Below are 26091 nucleotides of genomic sequence, written 5' to 3'. Positions count from 1 at the left end.
ATTCTCGAACACCCACACTTGGATCTCAAACGTCTACACTCTACTTTTGTTTTAATTTCTACAACATATAAGAAGGGGCGGAGTCAGCATACTGTCAGGCGTTAGGGGTTCAATTAGTTCGTGTGTTTACTTCTTCAGATTTTGAACCTCCTTATTAAAAAATTTAGCTCCGCCATTGCGTATAAGAGTAGGAGAGAATTCACTACCAATGGCAGTTTTAAGGTATTTTTGTACTTGGCAATTATAATATACTTAAACATCTACATTGATTTTAATTTCGCTTTTACTTTTACGGCAAGAATTGATGCAGACATTTTAGCATCATGAGGTCAGGACATGTAATTTATTCAGAATTAGCAACTTTTGTTGAATTTCAGTAATTGATAATACGATTCAACACTCAAAAATAAACTCACAGTTGAATCAATATAACCTCAAATCATGATTTTAAAGTTATATTTTGTTATCATAATTTGATGTTTATACTTCGCTAATTAGTTGAGCAGTATGTTTTTGAGCTCGAATTCAAAGTTGAAAACAGACTTGAGGGAGTTGGGTGAAGAATTTGAAATTCATTATTGTTGGACCTTGAAGAAACAGATCATATGTTACATGTATATCATATGTATACATTTTAAATATAATCTACCCATGTCACGTGCATCAGTTATATACATGATATACTTATAATTAATTTTCTTTAATAATTATGTTTGCATATTCATTTGATTAGGCTCACTGTAATTTTTCAGGAAGAAAAGAAGATGCAATTACCTACTTTTTTTTAAATATCTTTTGACGGACAATTACGTACAAATTCTATTTTATGCTATTTCAAATGAGTCTTTGTGCATGTTTTCGTTGAAAACCGGCACAAGTAATCCTCTCCTGCGTACTAGATCGAGGATATTCACAAAAACTATTTTTGCTATAATTTTTTGGGAAAATTTCATAAATAGGTAAAATGTGAAATATAATAGCCTCCTTAGCTAGAGTTTGTCTATTTATGTAGGGTAGTTATAGTTTAATGGCTAAACTAATTCGCGTTTGTATGATTCAAATTTTTTTAATTGATTATACAAATTAGGGAAAAGGGTCTGATATACCCCTCAACTTTGTCATTTAAAGTTGATATGTCCCTCATTATAAACTGGCTCATATATATACCCCTATTGTTATACAAATGGCTCACATATATACCATTTTCCTCTAACGAAAGTGAAAAAAATATTTTGATTTAATTTTTTTATTATGTTTTAAAAAAAAATCCATATGGGGGGTATATTTGATCCTCCACATGCATATTATTTTGATTTATTACCAAAAAAAAAAAGGAAAATGATCCCTTAATTTATGGTTATTATATCTAATTAGAATTCCTTGCCTAATATGACTTCTTCTTTTTTTGACGGAAAAAACACGACCCGCTGTATATAACAATTGTAAATGTATATAATTGAATCGAATTGTAAGAAAAAAAATTGTAGTTGAAGTATATCTATTTGTATAAACAATATGATATATAGCAGTTTCTATATGTTTGTGAATAAATTTATAATAAGTTTTTGTATAAATTGAGTTGTATAAATCAAACAAGTTGTTATGTATATTGTATTGTAGTTAAAGTATATAAAGCATACTTGTATGTGTCTTAAAATTATGAAATATGTACAAATAAAGCATATTTTAAATCAAAGAAATATACATATAAAATATCTAATATATTTAGTTGTATAATTATACAATATTGGACTAGTGTAATTATAATTTTCAAAATTTGAATTTTTAAAATTGGCTGAATGAAATTTTCAAAATTTTAATTTTAATTTGATTAAGTTATTTAATTAGGAGAAGTGAGAGATTTTAGGAGATAGATTAGTGGGTGTGGTAAGAAAGACTGAGAGAGTGTTTTGATTTGTATAAAAGATGAAAGACAAACTTACATGTTTTGACACAAATGGGACCCATTAACTACTATATGTTAGCTTAAATATGTAATTTTCCCTAAATTTTATATATTTCATGATTAAAGATATAAATTCTTAGCTATAACCTGAAAATACTGATAGTATATACTTAGCCTCAACACATATTTACGATGTTTTTAATTTGTAACGGAATACAAGTACAATTGTCACCAGATTAAGCTTAATTTATAACGGAATACAAGTACAATTGTCACCAAATTAAGCTATAAAAATAGCAAACAAAATTTGAATTTGTGACAAATAATCTTTTTTTTCTTTATTACGATGCAATATCTTGTGGCTACTAAATTTCAACACTGATGGGCGATTAACATCATTACTCAACACCCAAAGATAATCTTACCTATAAAAGTATATGTAATTAATCATGACCACATAATGTGCCATTCATATGACATATGATTTTCTTCCTTTTAAAAAATGCTAACTACAATTATTTATGGAGGGAGTCTAATCAGAATACCTTCATGAATTTCATATTCGAATAGCACCAAATCTTTCTGGTGGTCCTTAAGCACTGCCTAAATTTTGGCTATACATAGTGGATGGATTAGACTGAATATGAGTGGAATGGATTAGACTGAATATTAGTGGATTAAAATAAATTTAGTTAATAATAAACATGTTATTACTTGAGTTAAAATTAATCGAATCAAAATCAGATAAATAATGGGTCAAAGCTCAAAACTCAATTCATTCAACTCTTTCCATGATTAAGTTCTTTGTTATTTTTTATAATTTATTTAATTACCTAATCAAACTTCTTTTTTTTTAATTGAAATTTTCAGGCCTTTTATTGATGAGAAGGAAGAGAACAGACAGAGGGGGAAAGCTAGTGGGAGAGTCCACGACCAACCAAACTATATTGTTGTTGAACGGTACATAATTATGGATTCAAAAGAATATTTTCGTCTGAAAAATTATTACTATGCAAATAACGTTAATTATATGTATAAGTTGTCGAATTTTTTTTAACCCCTACTCCAAGAGCTCTCACTTTTATTCTTTTGGTGACTCGAATTCACAACCTTAACATTGGTAATTTATTTCTGTATTTCTTCTTTCGAGACTCTCTTGTTAAGGGGGAGTTAACATCTATTTGATTTACTGGATTTGTAATTTATTAGTTGTACACTTTTAATAAATTTATATGTAAATACCTAATTTGAGTTAAAACTGTTGAATTGAGATGAAATTGTATTTTATATATCGCATCAGTCAACTCCTAAATAAGATACAAACTACAGAAACGTATTTGCACACTTATCTTAAAAAATAGAAGCACATCACACCATCATCATATTTTACGTACTGAATGGCTCTGTTTTTTTTTCTTTTTTTAAGAATATCTCTTAGCCTCTCACCGTTAGAAATTAGAATAGAAAAAAAAATGACATTTAGCTTTTATGTATAAATAAATAAATAAATAAATATATATATATATATATATATATATAAACTGGTAGAAAATTATTTCTCCGAATTTAATCATTTAGGGTGTTTAGTATGAAGGAGAATATTTTATTCTTAAATGTTTTCTTGTTTTTCCATATTTGATCGTATAAAAAAATTGAAAACTATTTTCTTCCAAAAAATAAATTTCTTAAAATAAGAAAATTGATTTTTTTAATATGAATTCTATCAGTGAAATTCTATTTTATTGTATCATCCTACCCACCATCCAATGCTCCAAACTCCGAATTCGTTAACCATCCATCTGCACTACCATCGAGCCCCCCCCCCCCCCCCCCCCCCCCCCCCCCCCCCCCCCCCCCCCCCCCNTCCCCCTCTACCTTTATAGTTTTTGTTAGATTACGTATAAAGTTTTTGATTTGCTAGATTATTGATCAAATATTAAACATTAAGTAAATTAGAAAATATTTATTTTTCAAAAAAATAAATTCTAGAAAAATATTGTCCCGTTTGTACCCCTAATATCATTAGCTTTAAGTTGCCTAATCATGGGTGAACCAGCTACAATAGAATAGGACAAGGATAACATTAATTAAATTAATACAGCATGAGTTTTAAATAAACCCGTCTTTGTTTTTTAAAGTAGATTAAATACACAACACATATTTTGGGCCAACATCATATCCAAGAGTGTCAAAATTTAAATGTATGCAATTCATATAAAATAAGAACTTTTTTAACTTCATCATATGATGAGTCTACATTCAAGGAATCTTTATTTCAAGCATTATATCAAATGTATCTGTCTTAATTCTATCATGGGACTATATAACGATAAACGTAACCAAATGAATTTTAGGTCGAATTCAATTTTAGGAGGATTGTCGAAATATATATACGAAGATAAAAAAAATTCCATCTAACATAACATTTTTCAATAATATCTTCAGATTTCACCTCACGTCCAGAATTGAACATCTGATGCATGTATAATAGATAATTTAATATGGTGGGGGTCCTAACATTGATACATAATAATTGAGATGAATCTTTCTCTAATACTTGTAAATACATGAATTTTCGATCTAATTTAATCCTAAAAATTAACTTACGAGAAAAATAAATTTATTCAAATTCATATAAGATATTTATTTATTTATTTGGATGTAGAACTTTTCAACAATGTAGAGAGAACAAAGTGACATATGGCCTCTCGGGAAAACATATAAGCATGTGGTTATGGATTGATTTGTTATTGTACATTTCTATTGTTTTAATTTGTTTGTTTAGTTTAATTTGACAAGAAATTTAAGTAAGTAGAAAAAAAAAATTATTTTAAATTAAAGATATTTAAAACTTAATTTTGTGATTTTTATAAATATATCATATGAAAAGTTAAAACTAAAAATTTACCAAAAAAACATATTTTGGCTTATATAAGTTAGGAATTCTAATTTATGACTTTTTATTTATAGCGTGTTTAGTCAAGCTTATTTTTTTCAAAAGTGAGCATTTGACCAAGTTTTTGGAAGAAAATAAATATTTTTAAAGTGTAGAGAAATTGTTTTAGAAGCTAAAAAAATAGTTTTTCCGTAAAAGCCTTTTTTGAGAAAAATATACTTAAAAGGATTTTTAAAAGCTTAATCCAACACTAATTATTGTTCAGAAGTGTTATTAAATTTATTGGTCAAACACGAACTGTTTTCGCCAAAAGTACTTTTTTGAAAACATTTTTTAAAATAAGCTGATTTTAGAAGTTTGTCCACAAAAGCTATTATTTTTGGCTTTTTAATTTTATAATAAGTGTGTAAAAGTACTTCTTTTAATTTTATTTAAATAGTACTACAAAAATGTTTAAAAGTTATTTTTATTTGAAAAAAAAAAACTTAAAATAAGTCAACTCAAACATGCTTTAAAAAGATAAATAAGATAAGCAAATTAAAATCAAATAAATATTAACTTAACCTTATTATAAAAATCCATAAATTTTAATTAAATTATGAATCCACCACTACAGTCAAATCAAATTTCTTTTTAAATTTTAATCCAAAATCTATCTTCTTTAAGCTGTGCTTTCAATGATCTTTCTCATTAATTAGCTTTTATATTATACTTGCTGACAACAGATTATCTGTTTTTCCTATTTTTTCCATACAATTAAGTACACGTAGGAAGAGAAGAACATATGCTCAACTGCATGCACAATATTAATATTAAATGGGAATAAAATAGTGATCTGACCAAGAAAATAAACAAAATTAAAATGAGTACAAAATAGTGGATAATATGATCATGAATTCGACCTTTCTAGGTGATTTTTCTCTTTAATTTTTTCCCAAATCAATTGATAAACCACCTTAATTTTAAAATTAGTAGTTCCTTGACCTTTATTATGAGTTTCTTTGCTACTCCTACGAAATTATCCAAAAATTCCGTTACACGCACTAAAAGCTTCTTTTTCTTTTTTTTGTGTGTTAATGACAGAATAATAATCAAAATAAACAGAATCAAAAAAAGAAACCATTATGAAAATGAATTAGATAGTTTTACTTACTTTTCTTGTTTTTCCACATCTTTCATGTCGTATCGTAGTTTTACATTATTTTTTTAAAGTAATCTAGCGAATTAGATTTTTAAAAAGTAGTATCATAAGAACGCTTAAGCTTATCAGCAGAGACCGTTTCTCTCAAATGGATTCTACGCCGCATGAATTCAAATTAGTCAGATTTCTACGTAGATATCATATTCGAATGAAAAATCAAAGCAAAATTCATCATGTGTTTTGTGATTTGAGTGAACCAGAAGTGAAACAAATATAAAAACAGAGAGAAAGAGCAAAAGATATACTAGTAATATATACTTATCTAATGAAATTACAAGATCTTTTTAACCTCTATAGCTCAAATCTCAACTCCACCATCTATAAATCTTTATTCTTATCATTCATTTACAGAACCCCAAAAGGAAAAAAAAAACAGTTTAATTCCCATGAGAAAAATCTAATCTCCGCGAGCAAAACAGAGTAGTCTCTGCTCTGCTCGCAGGATTTAGGGAAAACAAAAACCTCATTAAATTACAGAAACAGTATATCTACGATCTGTTCCTAGGAGTGATTTTGATTACAAGACCAGGAAAAACATCATCAGGATCATGAATATGTGGATTCTCCTCAACAATAAAAGGATCACCACACTTATCACTAATCGTATGTAACGTTTCTCCTTCTCCGACCACATAAATTTCATCACAAGGCCGGCTCAGGAAGTGGTTTCCTTTCATGACGCCTCCATCAGTTGAATAATTCTCTTTCACTGAGCTAATTAAAAGCAAACCCATTATGAAAATAGCACAGTACAACGAAGCTGCATCTGCTATCGCTACTAATTGTGCTTTGGTGGATTTTCCTGATACTAAAACGAACGCCATAATTAATTAATTCGTGAGTTGAGTGTTCTTGAAAACAGAGCAAAATTTTGAAAAACAGAGGAAGAACAATGAGTTTTTTTTTTTTTAATGAAGTTTGAGAAGGGATTTAATTATATATATAGTAGAAAATTGAATTTGGGTTGGGGAAGTGGGAGTTGGTGTTATTTTTAGTCGTGTTTGATGGTTAATGGTTTAGGCAGTTGAAATTCAAAGTCATCTCAACTATATATTTCATCTCTATTTGGTCTACTTATGAAAATTTTGACTAATTAAATGCGCCATCTTCTTAAGGGATTTATTTTGATCGGAGAAAAATTATAGCGATGTAATTATGTTAATTTCTCACATATAGTCATTTCTCTTAATGACTTCTTTTTTTCTATTGAAGTCATTAAAGTAATTGCTCCAAATTTAAAATATATAAAAAAAATATTAAATTATTAGTAATTATTATAACTTATAGTATATTTTTAAACCTAGTTTTTAAATATATAAATTTTATTTTTAAAAAGTTGAAAACTTCATGTCAAAATACATAATTATATTTAATTTGTTTGACTCACAAAATTCAAATTATGCTACGTAAGTTGAAATAGAGAATATATTGGCTTCCCATAAAAGAAATTATAGTATGTATATATGTCAAATAAATCCACCTTTAGGATTTCAAATTATGTCTTCCCTTTATACATGGTAGATTATTCCTTATTAATCATATGATAGCTAGTAAAAATGCGAAAAAAGACATATTCCAAATTCCATGCATGAAAATAATAGGAATTGATATTAAATGATTTTGTTTACTAATCTAGAAAAAGAAAAAAAAAACAATTTAATATCAATATAAATACAAGTGGTGTTTTCTTTTTAAGTGGTTGACCAAATATTTTTTTAGGGAAGGTGGCTATTAATTAGGTGTCCAAACCATTTGTTTGGTGAGATAAAATAATTTAGTGCGGGGAGTACTAAGATTTGTTCCTGTAGTATTTGAGAATGGATAGGACACGTGGCACATATATGAGGTTTTTGGTAATTTTGCGTCAAGTTATAGAAAGGTCACGCAAAGCAGATGAGTCATATGTTGTCCTAACCGCCATGCCATGTCATGTTTGAGTTTGGTTTCTACACGTCTTAACTTTATATCCAATATAAAGAAACTGCCACTTCTTTTTGTATCTAAAGGAGTCTGTTCAGATCATCGAGAAGAGTTTTGTCCAAGTTCAGATCGATTCTTTAAGTAAGAGGGACGATTTAGACAAATATAATCTTTTATAGATTGATAACATAATTAGGTGGTAGATATATGTTTTTGTATGTGATGTCTTATATGATTATTTGTGTTTTTCATGATATTTTGTGTGTTATTGATAACGAAGGATTTATGTGTTTACTTGTTTAGTTTTATACAAGTTTAATTTATTTGTGCACACCAAAAATGTCAGTTGAAATCAAGTTAAATGACACATAAATCACATTTATGTATTATGCCAATTTTTCTTTTTCTTTTTTTGTCATTGTTTAGATTTTGACCTCATTAAAATTTGTCCTTTAAATATATCCTCCCAGCCAAATTTACTTTATACCTTTTTAGATGATATACATTGATTATACAAGATCATAAACATGTTATATCTCTTATTTAATGAAAGAGTCCATCGCTTGCTTTAGTAATCTCAAATAAGGCATGCAGGTTAATAGGTGATTCACTGTTGAAGCGAAGAAAATGTTGGATCAATCAAAGGAAATATTTTTGTTGGTTATATTAAATCTAAATTATTAATTAGGTGGATGACTATTTATAAAAAAAAATCTTAAAAAATTAAGCAGATAATAATCATTTCACACAAAATCAAAAGCGAAATCATAGAGAGTCCGTAAGAGATAGCCTTAATAGCAAATAATGGTGATCGTGGATTTTTTTAGCTAATTCCTGATAATCACCATAACATGTTATGTGCATACAAATTGACCAATCCAACATGTTATGGCCATTTGGGACTTGCCAATTTGGCAATTTCAATTGACCATATATAATGGATTGCCAAATTTTTTTTTTATTTTTGGCAGAGATTTTATTGATTGGTCACGATCATCATATAATTTGTTGTATAGAAATTTGAGCTTCATACACTTTCTTTAAAATTGATACAAATTGTTCAAATCAACTTCAAACTTGACATGATTCAACCTTTTAATACCAAATTCAATCATTTTCAACTGTCAGATTCAACTCAAATCTTCAAAAATTAATGATCTCACTATATCTTCTCCCAAAAAAAATAAAAAAAATCAACAATAGTAGTGTTGTCTTTCAACCAAAAATTATCAAAAGAAATAATGAGTGTTGGATTTATATTTTTACTGCCAAGAAGATGTGGACTAGCAGAAGAAACACGATCGGTGAAGTTTTTTTTTTAGTTAATGTTCTCAATTTATACTCATCAGGCAATTCTACAATAACAAAAAAATGTAAGGACATATATATCACCTGAGACATCTCATGTTACTATATTCAGTCCATGATAAATAAAGGAGGAGTCTGAAGCCTAAAGGGCAAAAACAATTGACAAAAATTTTAAAAGGGCACATTAAATTTTTTTCTAATCAAAAGGGTAAAATCGCTACTAAATTTGTTTTGACGCCATTAACAGTTCAAAATCTCTGCCCTATCAGCGATTTTGTCCAACTTTTTCTTTTTTTTTCAGAAAATCGCTGCCCATGCAGCGTTTTTGCGATTTTTGTTTTTAAAAAAAAAATTGCTGCTATGGCAGCGTTTAATTTTATTTTTTTTTAAAATCGCGTTAATGTTTGTTTTTAAAAATCGCTGCTGTTACAGCGTTATTATAAATTTTGTGAAAAAAAAAATCGCTGCCAGCATCATTATTTCTGCATGCAGATGTCAACAGCGATTTAAAAAATAAAATAAAATAATTTACAATTATATGTTGACTAATTGACAGAAATTTCAAAAATAAAAAAAATTCCACTAAAATCGCTGCCAAGGCAGGATTTCTAAAAAAAAATAAAAAAATCCACAAAAATTATAATAACGCTACAACAGCAGCGATTTAAAAAAACACATTAATGAAAATTGCTGCCAAGGCAGCGATTTCCCAAAAAAAAAATCGTTTTTATAAAAACGCTGCCGTAGCAGCGATTTTAATTTTATTTTTTAAAAGAAAATCGCAAAAATGCTGCACGGGCAGCGATTTTCTGGAAAAAAAAAATGGACAAAATCGCTGATAGGGCAGCGATTTTGATCTGTTAACGGCGTCAAAACAAAATCGCTACGTCAGTAGCGATTTTGCCCTTTTGGTTAGAAAAAATTTGATGTGCCCTTTTGGAATTTTTGTCAAATTTTTTTTTGCTCTTTAGGCTCTGGACTCATAAATAAAGGCCTAATAGATAAATATGTCTTTTAATTTGGCCATATTTCATATTAATTAATGTTCTTCAATATTTGGTGCGCACAAGTAGACACTTAAACTTGTATAAAGTTGAACAAGTAGACACACGAGTCCTATGTGACATAATACACGTAGGATATCATGTCGGACTCAAATTGTCATGTAGGGTGTCACGTAAAAATGTGTGTGTCTATTTGTTCAACTTTATACAAATTTAAGTGTCTACTTATGCACACTAAAAATTGAAGAACATAAATATAAAATGAGATCAAATTAAAAGACATATTAGTGTGTTATGCCTTAAATAAAATACAAAAGATATTGATGTTGGATCAACTTTTGTCTTGTGACAAGAATTGTGTGAGGAAATTTTTCTTTTTTCCATGAGTGTTATTAGGTTAAACTATCTTCTTAACATTGTATTACATGTTTAAATCAAACTAGCACAATTTTCTTCAAAAAGTTGTGCACCCAACAAATGCTTATTATGGATCCCAACAGGTACCGGCAAATGTTGCCAAATTAAATGAGTAACCTAATTTATCAAACTTTAACCAACCTTTAATTGGAAAAAAATTCCAACTAACCGTAGCTGACCCAGTCATCATTCAAGTCTTTTCAACAATTTTGGGCAAATGTAATTTACTTCATTTCAGACAACATACATAAGCATCAGTTTCAACAGAAATTGTCAAAATTCCTAACACTAAAGGCACGCCAAAAAAGTGTTGCCCATATTTTATGGTTAAGACCATGACTTTTTCATTAAAATTGCCCATAAAATATAAAACTAAACCAACAAAATTTGAACAAAACCCTAAGGAAATGACTTCAGGAGTTAAAACTTCACTTTGGTCCTCTATTCTTTGGTAAATTGTCAAAAAATTAAATACTATATATTACTAATAAATTTATATAAAAAGGAAAGATGACTTTGTCAAAAAGTTTTAAAGTAAGAGTAAAAGTCAACTCTTAACTACAATCGACCCACTAAAAACTTGTGGCTTTAATTATTACCATAGGTAAAAACTTACTTATTTGTTTAAGTCAAGTCGAACTCAACTCCCCTCCGATATGGATAACCTCGTGTTTTCATACCTTTAAGCAAGTAACATCTGTCCACTTAATTATTCGATCAATGGTCTAAAATTAATATCCTCAACTAACTGTCTAACTATGCTTGAGAACCAATAACTCAAGCAAATAGTTAAGAGGGATAAGTACTTTAGATCATTGATTTTGTAAATGGCAAGGTGTTGCTCGTTTAAGGGTGCATTGAGGCAAATTTAGGGGGTCCATACGGGAGGAGTGTCAGTCCCTTCGGATCAATACATACATGTCATATATTTGAATATGATATATAGTCATAATTAATTATCTGCTACATACATATTTAATAATAATAATTGTATTAATTTGACATAAACAGTACAGGTTGAGCTGCAGTACTCATCAATCATCCAACAAAGGAAGGAAACTGAGTTTTTTTTTTATGTGAATTGTGGTATAGGGAAAGCCTCTTTATGTAGTCGTTGTCTTAACGGGCATTAAAAGTGAAGATTCTTTATGTTGTCACTGCTTTTAGCGCCCAACAACTTTGTGCAATCACAATCTCAAATCTGGTTCAACTGTGTTTGGCACGGAAAAAAATATTTTCAAAATTTTCTCCGTTTGAAATATTTTCTTTAGGAAAAAAATTCTTAAAAATAAAGAAAGTAACTTTCTGAAACGGGGAAATCAAGTTTCACAAATAACATTTCATATCAATTGTCTCCCCCCCTATCCTTCAAATCCCTAGAGCACCCCATTGTTACCACAAATAAGTTTCATAAGTGTTTACCTAGATTATATAAAATATTCTTGAGACAATATTTCTCTCCAAAATACTTTTCAAGAATTATACATCATAAAAATAGTAAGTAAAAAAAAAAAAAAAGATTAAGTTTTTAATTTAAAAAAAAAAAAACTGAAATCACAAATTTGAAATTGAAATTCTACCTATATGAAGATTCAAATTTAAAATTAAAGTTTTATTTATAAACAAACACAAATTTATCAAAACTTCAAATTTGAAGTCCAAATTGCATGATCAAATGGTCCTTAAAATAAAGAAGAAAGAAGGAAACGAGTTCAAAGCAAAAAGTGTATATATATATATATATATATAAGTATGTAAGTCTTCAATTTCTGTAATAATTTATGCTCCCCACATGACTTTATTTCTATACATATACAGAGCAATTATTCAACATACATTTGTTGAGGCTAAAAAAGTAAAATGTTCCACCAAATTAAGTACTATCTCAATGACTTGTTATTATTGAAAGGAACAATCTTGATGACAAGTCCAGGAAAAACATCATCAGGATCATGAATATGTGGATTCCTTTCAACAATATAAGGATCACCACACTTATCACTAATCGTATGTAACGTTTCTCCTTCTCCAACTACATATATTTCATCACACGGTCGATGAGACATCGATAGTTGATTTCCTCTTACTACATGAGAATCCCAATTCCTAAGGTTATTTTCCCTAACAGAACTCATTAATACAAGTGCCATGAGGCTAATTGCACATATCCATGAAGCTACATCGGCTATGAGTATTGAAGTTTTTATTTTGGATTTGTATTTATTGGATAGAGAAGACATTTTATTTTTATGAGGAGATAGAGAAGAAAGATGATTTGATGATATTGTGTATAAAGATGGTGATATTTATATGGATAATATTGGTGATGAGAGTTTTTGTGTGGGCTTTTTAGGTTGATGATGACTTTTGGAATATTGGTTTTGAATTAGGCAAGTTGAGTTGATTGAACTACAATTTGGCGTGTACTTATTATATGTTCACCAAATTATAATAGACCGTTATGATTTATAAAAGGTTGATTAGGTAACTCAAATATCTTTTGTGAGATAGACAGTGACGAGTTAGGATTTTCATTAAGAGGGTTCAAAATTTGAAGAAGTAAATATATGAACTAGTCAAAAGGGTTTTGACATCTATTTTTTTTTATATACATATATAATAGTATAATTTATGAACCCCTGACCCAAAGCTAGCTCCGCTTCTAAAGATGGATCTTGCGTTTCACTCACCCCCAAAGCTAGAGGAGACTATCCATCGAAAAAATAAGAATTGGGATGGGTTCGAGTCAAGCTTTTGATACCATGTAAAGAGTGAAGTTTGGGTCTAATTCAACTCTAAAAGCTAGCTCATGAGGAAAAGATTGTCCAAATCATATTAAAGAGACCACCATCCTTTAAACGACCAACGTGGAACTCTTCATAGTTTGACATATGAAAATGCTTTATTATATATAACTAGCTAGTACAATTTTAATATAATGTTCCTCCTTGGATGGAATGGTACCTTAAAATAAGTTTATAAGTTATATATGAGTAATATATTTGGTTGCTATAACTCGTAAACTATGATGACATTTCAATTAATAAAGATAGAAATGACAAGTTTACGTTATTATAATTTTAAAGATATCATTATTCTAGTTAATTGATCCCTTTCAGATAACTATTGACTAACTACAGAAAGGAATTTAAATAATTGATATTGATACTTTAACAAATTTCACTAGTATTTTTCTAGCAACTAACCTGCCTTCAGCAGCATGGACAGGTTCTATTAACACCAAATACATAACTATAATAATATAGTAATATACCACTAAAACCTCACGTTTAATAAACAATTACAAAGAGAAAATACCAAATAATAACAAAAGCACTTCCGGAATAGAATTAGGAGGAAAACATTAAAAAATTCCAAATGTCAACGAGGAGTACGTACTAAAAAGGTGATTAAGGCTGGGCCTAGTGGTAAATAAAGTAGGAGGAAAATTACAGTCTCAAATTTTAGTTTTGAAGACAAAAAATATTAGGTGATTTCTTTTGTCTGAATTTCGATGATCGGTATTTGTATTGGTCAAAAGTAGCGAGTATCTGGTAAAATAATGAAATACGCAAAAATCGACTCCGAACACCAACGTCGACATTAATAAAGACGAGGAGTGTTTTCTTGTTTTTCGAGGGTTTAGGTTTGTTGGTGTTTGTCGTTGTACCAACTGTATTATTGTAGTTTTTGCTTTGATATCTATCATATTTGTTGTTTATTGTATTTCGATTGTTACATTATTTTATTGTTCTTGTTTTTTTTCTTAGCTTGTAGTCTTTGCACTACTTCCCTTGTTAGTTTCTATGTTTTCTACACCGTTTTCTTCTTCTTTATACTTGAATTTGTTGCACTTAAATCAGGTCTTTCAGAAAGAGCATCTCTACCTCCACGAGGTTGTGATAATGTTTATGTACATTCTACCCTATTCAAATTTGATTTGTAGAATTTCAGTGAGTGTGTTGTTATTGTTAAAGGGGATGAGTGATAAAATGTTGTATACTTGAGCAAGTGGGGAAGATGAATGACGTGAAGGAAACGTTACCTCCCCCATTAATTAGACCAATTGTTCAAAGCTTTAGCCATCATAATCAATAACAAACCGAACCCTAACCTAAGTTCCTAAAGTCAATAAAGAGTAATGATTGTAATAGGATTGTGAATATTCATCGACGGGACCAAATGCTCTCTTTAATTTAATTTCTTCTACAAAGTGAATTTTGGCGGATTGCACTTGGCGTGCTAAATAAGTTTGGCTTCTTGACCTTGTCAATCCCTTGTATGTGCGCTCTTTTTTGACTTGATAACAATGATTGCAACCATTTGATGCAAATATTCCCCTTTATATTTCATTCAATAATTCTATAACAACATATTTATTATTGCTACTCAACAATCAAACATGTGGAATTATATATTGGGAAAATTACGCGTATAAGCAAACATATACTAATTACTTAGTTAACGTAGCTATAATTTTTCATAATTATAATTCGCAACTTACTTTTAGCTATAATGACGCGGCTCACCTTTTTAGTTTTGTATAATTTGCACGTTTGTATAATTCGGAATTTGTATAATATAATTTGTATAACTTTTGTATAATTCGGAATTTGTATAATTGTTTACACTTCTGATGTTTGTAATTGTATAAATTCGTTATTTCAAATTTATACAAAAATAACTGAATTATACAAATGTACCCGCGAATTATACAAACGAGGCAGCTTAAACTATAGCTACAACCCGTAAATATGCAAACTATAGCTATGAAGCATAATAATGGCTATTTGCGGTCTCCTTTTTGCTTTACTTGGGCCGAGCCGGTCTGGTCTATTTGTTGAACCTTTTTTTCTCATTAAAATAAGGAACCCTTTTATAAAATCGGTCCGATGGCTAGAAAACATAGTTATGTGACCATTTGTACAATTTACGCCTATATGCATGTATTAAAGTCAATAAAATATTGATTATGCGGCGTTGATAAGTCAATTAATTTTAGCAAGAGTTGGTTGGATTGGGCCACGACCCATTGTTTTGTCCAATAAAGATGATAAAAGAAACTGATACCATCATAGAACAGACGTAGCAAGACTTGAAATTTGAATCATCTGTAAACACAGCAAAGTTTCAAGGTTCTAGACCTGAAGACGTAACAGCAATAGTAGGAACAGAACTGCACAACTCTAGATTCCTAGCTTTCTCTATTCATCCAGAGGAAAGTGAAAAACATAAGATGACATGAGAATCCACAGAGACATGCACTTATGTTCCATATATTACCATGTCCCACCAAGGAACACATCATTGCCAACAACAAGAGCATACACATGTCCAACCGGACCATCAAGACAGATGTCAGTACCTGTTTGTGCCATTTAACTGACATTTATGTCCAATTTTGAATGTGTACAACTAGGCACACGCATAGACACACATCTTACTATGGCAAATCATGTGAGACACGTTTGACATGCACCTAACCAACTCTTAATCTTTACAAACTTTTAACCTGCCAAAACAATACAAATAGACTTAATCATTATCTTGCTGCTGCCGTTGAATGGTTTTTTGTTGCACGAATATAGGTTTCACTGTGAACTTGGACCACATTACGGTAGTGAACTCGAAGAAAAATTGCAAAGTAGGCAAGTGAAATTGAACATTTGCACAACAGATCTGTTCCAGTACTACTGATGTAATTGAAACATTTTTCAATGTGCAACAGTAGAGCATACATTAGCAAACTTATTCAAGGAACACAAGAATTTTGAGCTACATCCATAACTCGTGAAAAACAATACAGGACGGGCAGATCAGAAATGTCCTCCAGAGATTTACACGAATATCATGATTTTGAGTACAAACCAGACTAGGAAAAAATATGCCTGGAACCCATCAAGAGCTCAATAGTTAAAAGCAACTAAACGGCAAGGCCCTAAGCTAACTACCTCTGAAAATCAAAACTGGTACTTCTTTATCTTATTATATGTTCCTTGCTTGGTACATTTTCTCACTGGGAGAAGAAAAATAAGATAATTGCTGGCCAGCAACAAAGAAATGTTATCGCTGTAAATGCATTAATCCTCTCAAGATGTACTGCTGGATTCAGTTGACCACTTCCACACTCTAACTTGACCTGATTCATCACCAGTAAAAAATAAACCAGCAGGACCAATCTCGATTCGACGGACACTCTCCTTAGAGAATATCTTCCCCCTCTCAGAAAAGCTAACCAGAAGAAGTAATGGTGTTAAAGATCAGTCAATAATAAGAACAAAATATGAGTTCCAACAACATAAGAGAGAGAGAGAGAGAGACAAACTTACGATGGCAAATCATAGACACGGATGGTGTTGTCATTGCGAGAGCAGAGCAATACAGGCTTTGCTTCTGAATCATGCATGCCACAGAGAGCAAGCACACCCTGAAGATAAGATAACATCGTTAAATGACAGAGCAAACGTCTCCAAAAAATAGATTATGAACCTAACTACAAATCATTGGAAGTTTGGCAGGCAAAGCAACCCAGCCTCAATTTCTGCTCTATATGCAATCTACTCAAATCACCAAAGTAATAGAGAAAATTTGAGTATAATAGTTAGAGTTCCACAACAATCATTTTCTCCCAGAAATGTACAACAAGATGTTAGAATATGGGATCAAACTCAAAAAAGTGTAAATTGTTGGCTGATATTGGGCACCAACTTGCATAACTAATGCAGTGTTTGGTTTGTGGTATTAAATAATACCTACACTATTAACCGTGGTGCACTTGCGGGAAACTCCTTGCCGAGGGCCTGTGCACCCCCGGGATTAGTCGGGGCTCAAAGAGACTCGGACACCCGGTGCAAATCAAAAAAAAATAATAATAATACCTACACTAGGTAATACGGGAATCTACGTGTTTTAATTTTATGCAGGATGAAATGTGAGAATATGGGTATTGGCAATGTAGGATTAAATTATTGAAAGACCCAAATGCCCTTTCAAAATAAGCAACTCATGTGTAACAGTCTTTCTTTATTAATCACCAGCATAATGAATATCGGCATAACTAGTAAATGAACCAAACAACCCTCTGAGTCCCTTAAAACATTCATGTTACAACAGTTTCACATTTTATCAACATCTAAACTTTAAGAATGATGCTACTCAAACATCTATGATTTTCTTTCATGACAAACCATCCAAAATATTCCAAAATGAATTCAAATTCTTCTCAGTCTCTTCCATCTGGATAGCGCAAGTTCCAAATTTAATGAATGTCATCCATTAAATTTGAGGAACATACACCAGCTTCTCCACATACTTTTACAGTGCAGAAAATTGAACTGTTTCTGTAGACTACTCATAAAAATATGTTCCACTCATCAACAAAAAAGATAAAGAGCACAAGTACCAAAACAAGTCATTGTTATTGGTGCATTGATTTTCTTATCTTCCTCTATGGTGGACATTGGATGGAGGAAAGGGGACTGAGATGATTTGGGCATGTGAAGCGGAAATGTGTGAATGCCCCAATGAGGAGGTGTGAGAGGTTAGACATAGTCAAGGAAAGGCAGAGGTAGACCGAAGAAGTATTGGGGAAGATGATTAGACAAGATATGGAGCATCTTCCGCTTACGATGACATAACCTTAGATAGGAGGGTATGACGATCGAGGATAAGGCTAGAAGGTTAGTCGGTAGTTGAGAGTTGAGAGTTGAGAGTTGAGAGTTGTCTTATTACTAACCTATTCATGTAATTGATTTGGTGGTAATATAGAGCATCGTGTCGGTCGTAGTATTAGCCTATGCATGTATTCTTTAGCTTTTGGTATCTAATATCTTAGTGGTTTGCTGCGTTTAGGTGATCACACCTTGATGTTTTAGCTATGGTTCCTTACATGTATACTCCCACTGCTTTGTATTAGTTGTCATATTTCTCAACGCTCCCATTTTTATTTAAATTACTACTTTGATTTGCTTGAGCCGAGGGTCTATCGGAAAATATCTCGGTCTATCATAAACAATCTCTCAACCTCGAAGAGACAGTGGCCTCTCACAACCCCACTTTATGAGATTTTACCGGGTATGTTGTTGTTGTATCTATAATAAACAAAGAACTACACCAAAGATGTACTTCGGTAATAATTACAATAGTAGTCAAAAGAGCAAAACCTACCACCTAAATCCCTCATAAACCGTCCAAAACATGATTTTTTGAATTTGCCAAATCCAATCCCCTTACTGAGATAATCTACAAGATGCACGTCTGGATAACCATCTTCCACATAATCAAGCACACCTCCTTTAATGTTCCAAAAGAAAATTAATTCTATCTATCTCCCAATCATTCAAGTTTCTACTAAATTAGAGACTCCGGTTGCTCCCCCACTAAGACATCCTGGTAGAGAGCTTTCTTCATTAACTAAAATCATGTATAAATCTGGAAACCTGTCTTTCAAAGTGGTATTGTCTATCCATTTGATTGACAACAAATTTATCCATCTTCCTATCAGATCGTACCCTATCTAGGAGCTCTTCCTGGAGACTCCTAAAGCACTTCCAAATTACAACTTTGTGGGACAAGGTACCAGGTCTAGCAGACCAGTCTTTTCAATTAGTTGATCTTGAAATATGTTTCTCTTTTGTCTCATTCCAGTAAAATAGGACATAGATAATGATCAGACGAAATTTTAGGCTCACTCTTCTGTTTAGAAATTTAAAAGTGTCATCGTGTACATTTGATAGCAAAATATATTAATTCTAGATGCAAAGGCATAGATACACTATTACTTCTAAGTGATGCATATTTTCCTCCATGAAGAGGAGGATCAATTAGAGAAACTTCTGAAAAATCTAATTTGGCTATATAATTCTGAGAGCACCTGTCCACAATAATACTAGTCTTTGCTGGTATTGAAATTACCCCCAATGACTCATGATCAGCTCCATCACCCTTTCAGTGTGTGACTTCTAACAAAAGGTCATGCCTTTTTTTCTTGAACAGGGCCTTATATTCCAGGAAATAGCTTAAGTCTAATGTTTGTCGACGAAATCAAACAGCAAGCAAGCAATTTTTCTTAACACTCCTAGATTCTCCTGTTCAACATCCCTACAAACTTGATCACTATCACTTCCATTTCCCACTGAATCTACTCAATTGTTTGGCTAATCTCCTATTCCTGAGGCGTATTTCCTTTTCAATAACTTTATCCAAAGAAAAAACTGTTGATTCATAGACTACTATCTTATTTCTTTTTTGTAGATAATATCCTTGTATCTTTTCTTATTAGAGCTGAATAATAAATTTACTTCAGGATTCTATCTATTTTTCAAAAATCCAAATGATTCAATTTTTTGTAGAATTTAATTAATATTTCGCTTTTATAGTTTCTAAAGTATATACTGTCTTTATTTAGCAACTTTAACATTACCATCATACAACAAAGAAGCAAAACACAAGAGTTTTCAGAATTCAACTCACAATAAAATAATTTCACTCATAGGTTTTGCTTCGCCAAAAGGCCCTGCAGAAGGATTTTAATACGGTACTCCCTTATGAACCATTTTACATGATCATACTAATATTTGGATATTCACATAACATATATTTTTTGCTACAGTTTTCTCAAAAAAAAAAATCAAATATCTCAATTTTTAAGGAGTGCTTTATGCAGTTCCAAATATACCTTTGTATTTTAGACAAAGTAGAGCCAATCATCAATCCGAGACCAAATTAAAAGTTAAAAAGTTCTACTTTCATGTTTTAAATACCATTATGGAGCATGTTTTTTTGTCTCTCTTGCATCGATTGGACCACACCCCTCACAGTTAAGGATGCATATGAGAGTTGGAGCCTATGGAAAGTTGACAAAGCCATCAAGAAGATCTGGATTATGATACCCGCTTGTATTTTTTGGTGTATTTGGTTAGAGAGGAACAAGAGATGTTTTGATGGAGAGGCAACTGCTTTAGGCATTTTGAAGACTAGGTGCATTGCAAATTTGTTTAGTTGGTCCAACTTGTATCCTACTGTTAATGCAGAACAACTTCAGGCTTTTACTAACTCATTAGTTCTGGCTTAGATAGTTTGTATTGTTAGCCAGAGATTTTTGGTAAGCTCAAATGCCATATCTTGTAGATCTTGCATCTTCTTGATGTTGTTATTAATACCACTTATCTTATAAAAAAAAACACCATTATTTGGGACAAGATACCATTTTTCTTTATAGTTTGTACCATGAATATATTACTCTTTTAGTAATTAACTCAAGAATTTTCAATAACATCAATGTAGTATGACTTCTGTTCTAGAGAGTATATTGAACCACAAGTATAACTTTATTTACTAAATACAGTTATTAAAGAATATTTCATCAAAAGTAAACACAAACCATTTTATGAATCTCTTCCCTATCAAACAAATTGATAATTCTAAGCTTCCATCAATTATTCTTGTGGGATTACACTGGGTATGTTGTTGAAAGCTTCCGTCAATTTTTCTTTTCTATTTTCTCTAACATATCACTTCCAGAAGGAAAATTTTAAAACTTGGTCTTCACCAAATGAGTTTGTTTTAGTTTTGACTTAATTAATACTCCGAGCCATTTATCTAGATGATATGTGAGACCAAAGAATCATAAAGTAAATGTGGACAGACAAAGCAGTCTCACTTACACAATCCTCTTGATGAGTATATGTAACCTCCAAGTTCCCACTATCATTAGCAGCCCAAACCTATAAAAACAAGCACAATCATCAACACATGATTGGATAAGATTAAGAGAGCTAAATTTTTCAAGAAAAAGAACAAACATAAACCTTTATCGTTTTGTCCAGTGAACATGATAAAAGAAACTGATCCCAGCACAGAACAGACATAACAACACTTGTATGATCTGTCAAGATCTGTAAGCACTCTAAAGTTTCAAGGTTCCACACCTGAAGACACAATAGCAGCAGTAAGAACAAAACAATAACAACTGCAAAGTCTAGGTTAAAATGCAGAACTCTAGATCCCTAGCTTTCTCTACACATCAAGAGGAAATAGAGAAACAAAAAATGACAAGAGAATCCACATCGCTTCTGACCAACTTACTCTTATTGAATTGTCCATGGAACCAGAATATAATCTATTAGCTCCAACGACCAGTGATACCACATGATGGGTGTGTCCTGTCAATGCTTTGATTGGATCAAAATTGTTGGTGCTCCCATTATATTTCCATGCCAATATCCCATCCTGCAGTACTTTCCAGTTAATTTACAGACTGAAAGACCAGGTTGATAGGCATGCACTTATGTTCCATACCATCTTCTTCTTTTCCTTTATTTAGTAAACATATAACTAACCATACACACTTACCTCCGTACCAGCAAGGAGCATATCATTGCCAACAACAAGAGCATAGACTTGTCCAACTGGCCCATTAAGACTGAGGTCAGTTCCTGTTTGAGTATTCCATGCCTGCAAAGTTATCAGACACATCCGTGAAGAAAGAATGGAATTCACTATATTAAGAGTGTTGAACGTATTTGTAAATAGATATGCATGTCTATGTATGGGATGCCCAAAGTGTGGAGAGAGAGAGAGATGAACTGCAAGCAAAGAAAGATAATAAAATAATTCTGTTTGACAATTCACCTTGACAAGATTAGTTAAACCCACAAAAATCCATGGTCCTTCACTCAGCATAGAACCTACTTCACCATCAAAATTGACAACCCCTGCACACTACAACAGGAGGAAACCACAGCATAAGAATCCATTCATGATCCTCCAAAGCTACAAACTACAGTCTCACAAATCATCATATCCAGTGGAATATTTTGGCAAGAGACTACTTGATTATACTTCAGATGGAAATCTGGAAGAATGTTTATCACATAGACAAGCTATCTGTCCTTCAGATTCAACTTCAAAATTACTTTTTTCTCTTTCTGGGTAGCTTAGAGTTTCAGAACTTGGTTTTGTTACAACTGGTCAAAAACTGAATCAATTTATTCTTTTGGTTTTACTTTCAGTACGGCAGAAGCCTCATATTTTATAATCTTAACAGGCTAACTGGAAAAAAAATTCTCCTTATTCTTGGGATGCTGTTAAAATCTGATGCAACAAAAAAAAGATAGCATTACTATTCTGGAGAAAAGTGATCAGTTCACATAGTAGGGGAAGAAGTAGAGCCGAGGAATTGACATTGTTTCTTAGATTTTCCCAGCTAATTTTTATACAATATGGGGATTTCAAGCAAAGAAGACAAAATTTTCCTATTCCAATTTTCATGTAAATATGAAAGGAAAAAGTATGAGGAGAACCTGCCCAGACTGGCAATCCCACACTCGTACTGACTTGTCCGTACTGCCTGAATAAAGCTTATCCGAGCCTGATGGCAAAGCAATCCCTGTAACAACCTGTTTCAATACCCATTTAATTAACAATAACAGAATTCCAACCCAATACTGAAGAGCAAAGGAAACTGTCCTGCCCCTTCAATGAACAGCAGAATCAAAATTTCAGATATAAAAACAGAACAGGATTTCACATAATGGGTCTTCACATTCTTGATAGACATAATAATCACCTTTTGGTGCCCTTCAAGTGTTGTCAACAATGTGAAGCAGTCCCCAGTAGTCCATGAATGCAAATACCTACAGGTGTTTCCATATGTACAATTCCCTTTAACCCAATAATTACAAACTTTTTCTGTCTTCCTCACAACTGCACCTCCGCCAGCAGCAGTTCTCCCCCATGTATTGTTAAAATTTGGATTTCTCCGCATTCCCGCACCTCGATTATCATCAGAAAACCCATGAGGCCGCTTCGACGACGACATTCCATTCCCTGCCGCATGTTGCTGCTGCTGTGGCGGTCCCGGTAATTCTCTATGTAAGAACGGACATGGAAATCTGTTACATCTTCCAGCCCTCCAATGAAAACAAACTTTTTGCTGTTTATTATTACTGTTGTCCCCTTGTGAAGAAGGACCCAACCGCTGGAACACACGCTTGCTTCCATCCATTTCCATTACCTTCTGTAATCTTGAATGTTCGACCCTACTCTCTCTTTGAATTTGCGAGTTTCTCGAGCTTCTGATGTGATCTTTGGGAGACAAACCCAGTGAAATTTGAAATTTCGAGCTTCTGATGTGATCAGTGGATATAAACCCAGTGACTTAGAGCGAGCGAATAGGGTTTGATCATGACAAAGGGGGATTGAGAAGCTCAATGAACTGATGATTGGATACCGTAAAGGGGAATTTCGAATCGATTATTAGGGTTTTGATGAATTGGAAACCCTAATTTTGGAGTTGCAGAAAATTAATTTGGAGGAGAAGATCCCCAATTTGTATACTACTTCGACAGCGTAAACTTTACGACCAGGTAAGTAACGGGGTTATTTCTTCCTCGTAAAAATAAAATTATTAAGAAACTAAGCGCCTTTAAATGATTTGAAGTTTATAATTCTCATTTAGAGTTGTAATATGCGTTTTTTTAAATTTGAATTTTTTTCATAAATATAAAAATTCAATAATTTGTGAAAATTATTAAACTTCTCAAATGCTTAGGGTTGTTTGGTACAAATATTAGTAATGCAGAGTTTATTTTTATCAAGTTTTTGGTTCATTGTTTTTCACTAACTTGTGTTAGAGCTAAAACTTTACAAAAAGCTTCTTTTCAATTATACCCTTAAATTATTATGAATTTTTTTATTTTATGTAATTGGGTTAATGTAGATAATTGTCGGGCAATATTATTTTTTGGTGGCCTTCTAACTAGATAGGAGAAAAACAAAATTAGCATGTTTGTTATTTTCTCACTTGAATTATTTAAGGGTAAATAATTTCATCTTAATAAATTGATCATGCACAAAACATCAGTTTTCTATTTAAAAAAGATATATCATATACTTTTAAAATCGAAAAGACGGTAAATGAGAGTAAAATCGAATAAATCATCTACATCTACACATAAAAATGACAAGTTGTAATTTTAATATGTATGCAATTTTATAAATTGCTCAAAATACAAACAATTAGAAAAACACAAATATATCAACAAATAATACATTCAATTAAGATCGCAAACGTCATGTGGTGATATATTTGTCTTTTGAATTAGTAAATGTTAAACAACTCACATTTTAAATATTAATTGATTTGTATTAAATTTATTTATCAACAAACAACTCTCTTTGAATAATAATTTTTTTTTTTGTCTTTACATAGATATTCTCATGGTTAAATCATATGTATTACTAATACCACCAAATGGAGGTATTAGTACATCCTATAATACCATGTAGGGTGTATAAATAATCAATGGATTAGTTATACATATGCCCAAAATTCCTACCAAACATAGTACTAAATAATACCATACATAATACATAAAAAAAAATTTCCTAATACTCCTTACCAAACGTCCCCTTATACAATTTTACAACATAAACACATCATAGTTCATACTTCATTCATAAGGTATCAGAATATCCTAAGACGCCGAATTAATAAATCTCACATCTCCATGTTGTTTTTAAAAATATATATATTTATAATTATATGTTATTATAAACTTTAAAATACACATAACATTATAAATATTTATTATCATGTAAATTAATAATAGTAGTAACTAATTGGTCTTTGATAAATCGAATATAATTCATGTTTTGCAATTTTTAAAATTCCTATATGATTTTTTTTTGTAATATATAAATTTATGGGTCGATTTTTTTTAAAAAAAATCAATTATAATTTGAAATTTCAAAACCTACTTTTTGAAGATATTTGAATCTGAAATCATGATTTGAAATTAAAATTTTGTGCTAGTTTTACAAACAAACACTTGATCTAAAATTAAAGCTTAAAATGAAGCTCTCAAATATTATGGTCAAACGCCTACTAAGCTAAAAGCGAAACAATATTTATTTAAAAATAAAGGGACAAAATCAATTTGTCCTAAGTAATGTGAAATGAAACAAATTTGTCATTTATTAATAGTTGTGGTAAAATATGCTCTCATCGTTACTAGTTTCATTTCAATGAAATGGAGACCCTGAAACAGAAGCATGAAAATCATCAATATATTCAAGAGGAGCAATGATGTTTGTCCTTCAACTATGCAAAAAAAGAACAAATTTGTCCTTATTTTAAAATAAAGGATAAATTGAACATTTCGCATAGTTTAAGAGAAAATTCATACGAAATGAATACATATTTACTTTTTGCTCTCTTATATGAATAATCATAATTTTTTTTATAATTATGCAGAATGTCCGGCCATAAATTTATTTACCACATATTCAGCGCATGTTATACATATTAGGAAAAATGATCATTTGACCATATTATATATCGAAAAAATAGTCAGACGCAACTTTTCTTCTCTCTTCTTCTTCTTAAAATTTGGTGTACAACGAATGTGAATCGGTTAAGACGCATTATATATCAAAA

General features: G+C 31.1%; 2 protein-coding genes across 2 annotated transcripts; both read right to left on the bottom strand.

Moving 5' to 3' along the window:
- Positions 1-6491: 6491 nt before the first annotated feature.
- Positions 6492-6827, bottom strand: LOC125858763 (uncharacterized). The gene has a single exon (XM_049538570.1). It carries the CDS (start codon positions 6825-6827, stop codon positions 6492-6494), a length of 336 nt encoding a protein of 111 aa, XP_049394527.1.
- A 9503-nt stretch (positions 6828-16330) lies between these two features.
- On the bottom strand, positions 16331-24033 carry LOC125861010 (zinc finger CCCH domain-containing protein 48). The gene is made up of 9 exons (XM_049541096.1): positions 23221-24033; positions 22955-23050; positions 22284-22373; positions 22005-22106; positions 21738-21881; positions 21461-21580; positions 21317-21376; positions 16982-17079; positions 16331-16883 (listed from the first exon to the last, which is right to left on the bottom strand). Exons 1-9 carry the CDS (start codon positions 23662-23664, stop codon positions 16742-16744), a joined length of 1296 nt encoding a protein of 431 aa, XP_049397053.1. The 5' UTR covers positions 23665-24033; the 3' UTR covers positions 16331-16741.
- Between the last annotated feature and the right edge of the window lie 2058 nt (positions 24034-26091).

This window comes from Solanum stenotomum, chromosome 3 (genome assembly GCF_019186545.1).
Source record: "Solanum stenotomum isolate F172 chromosome 3, ASM1918654v1, whole genome shotgun sequence".
Lineage (NCBI taxonomy): Eukaryota > Viridiplantae > Streptophyta > Magnoliopsida > Solanales > Solanaceae > Solanum > Solanum stenotomum.
This window is presented reverse-complemented; position numbering and strand designations above follow the sequence as displayed.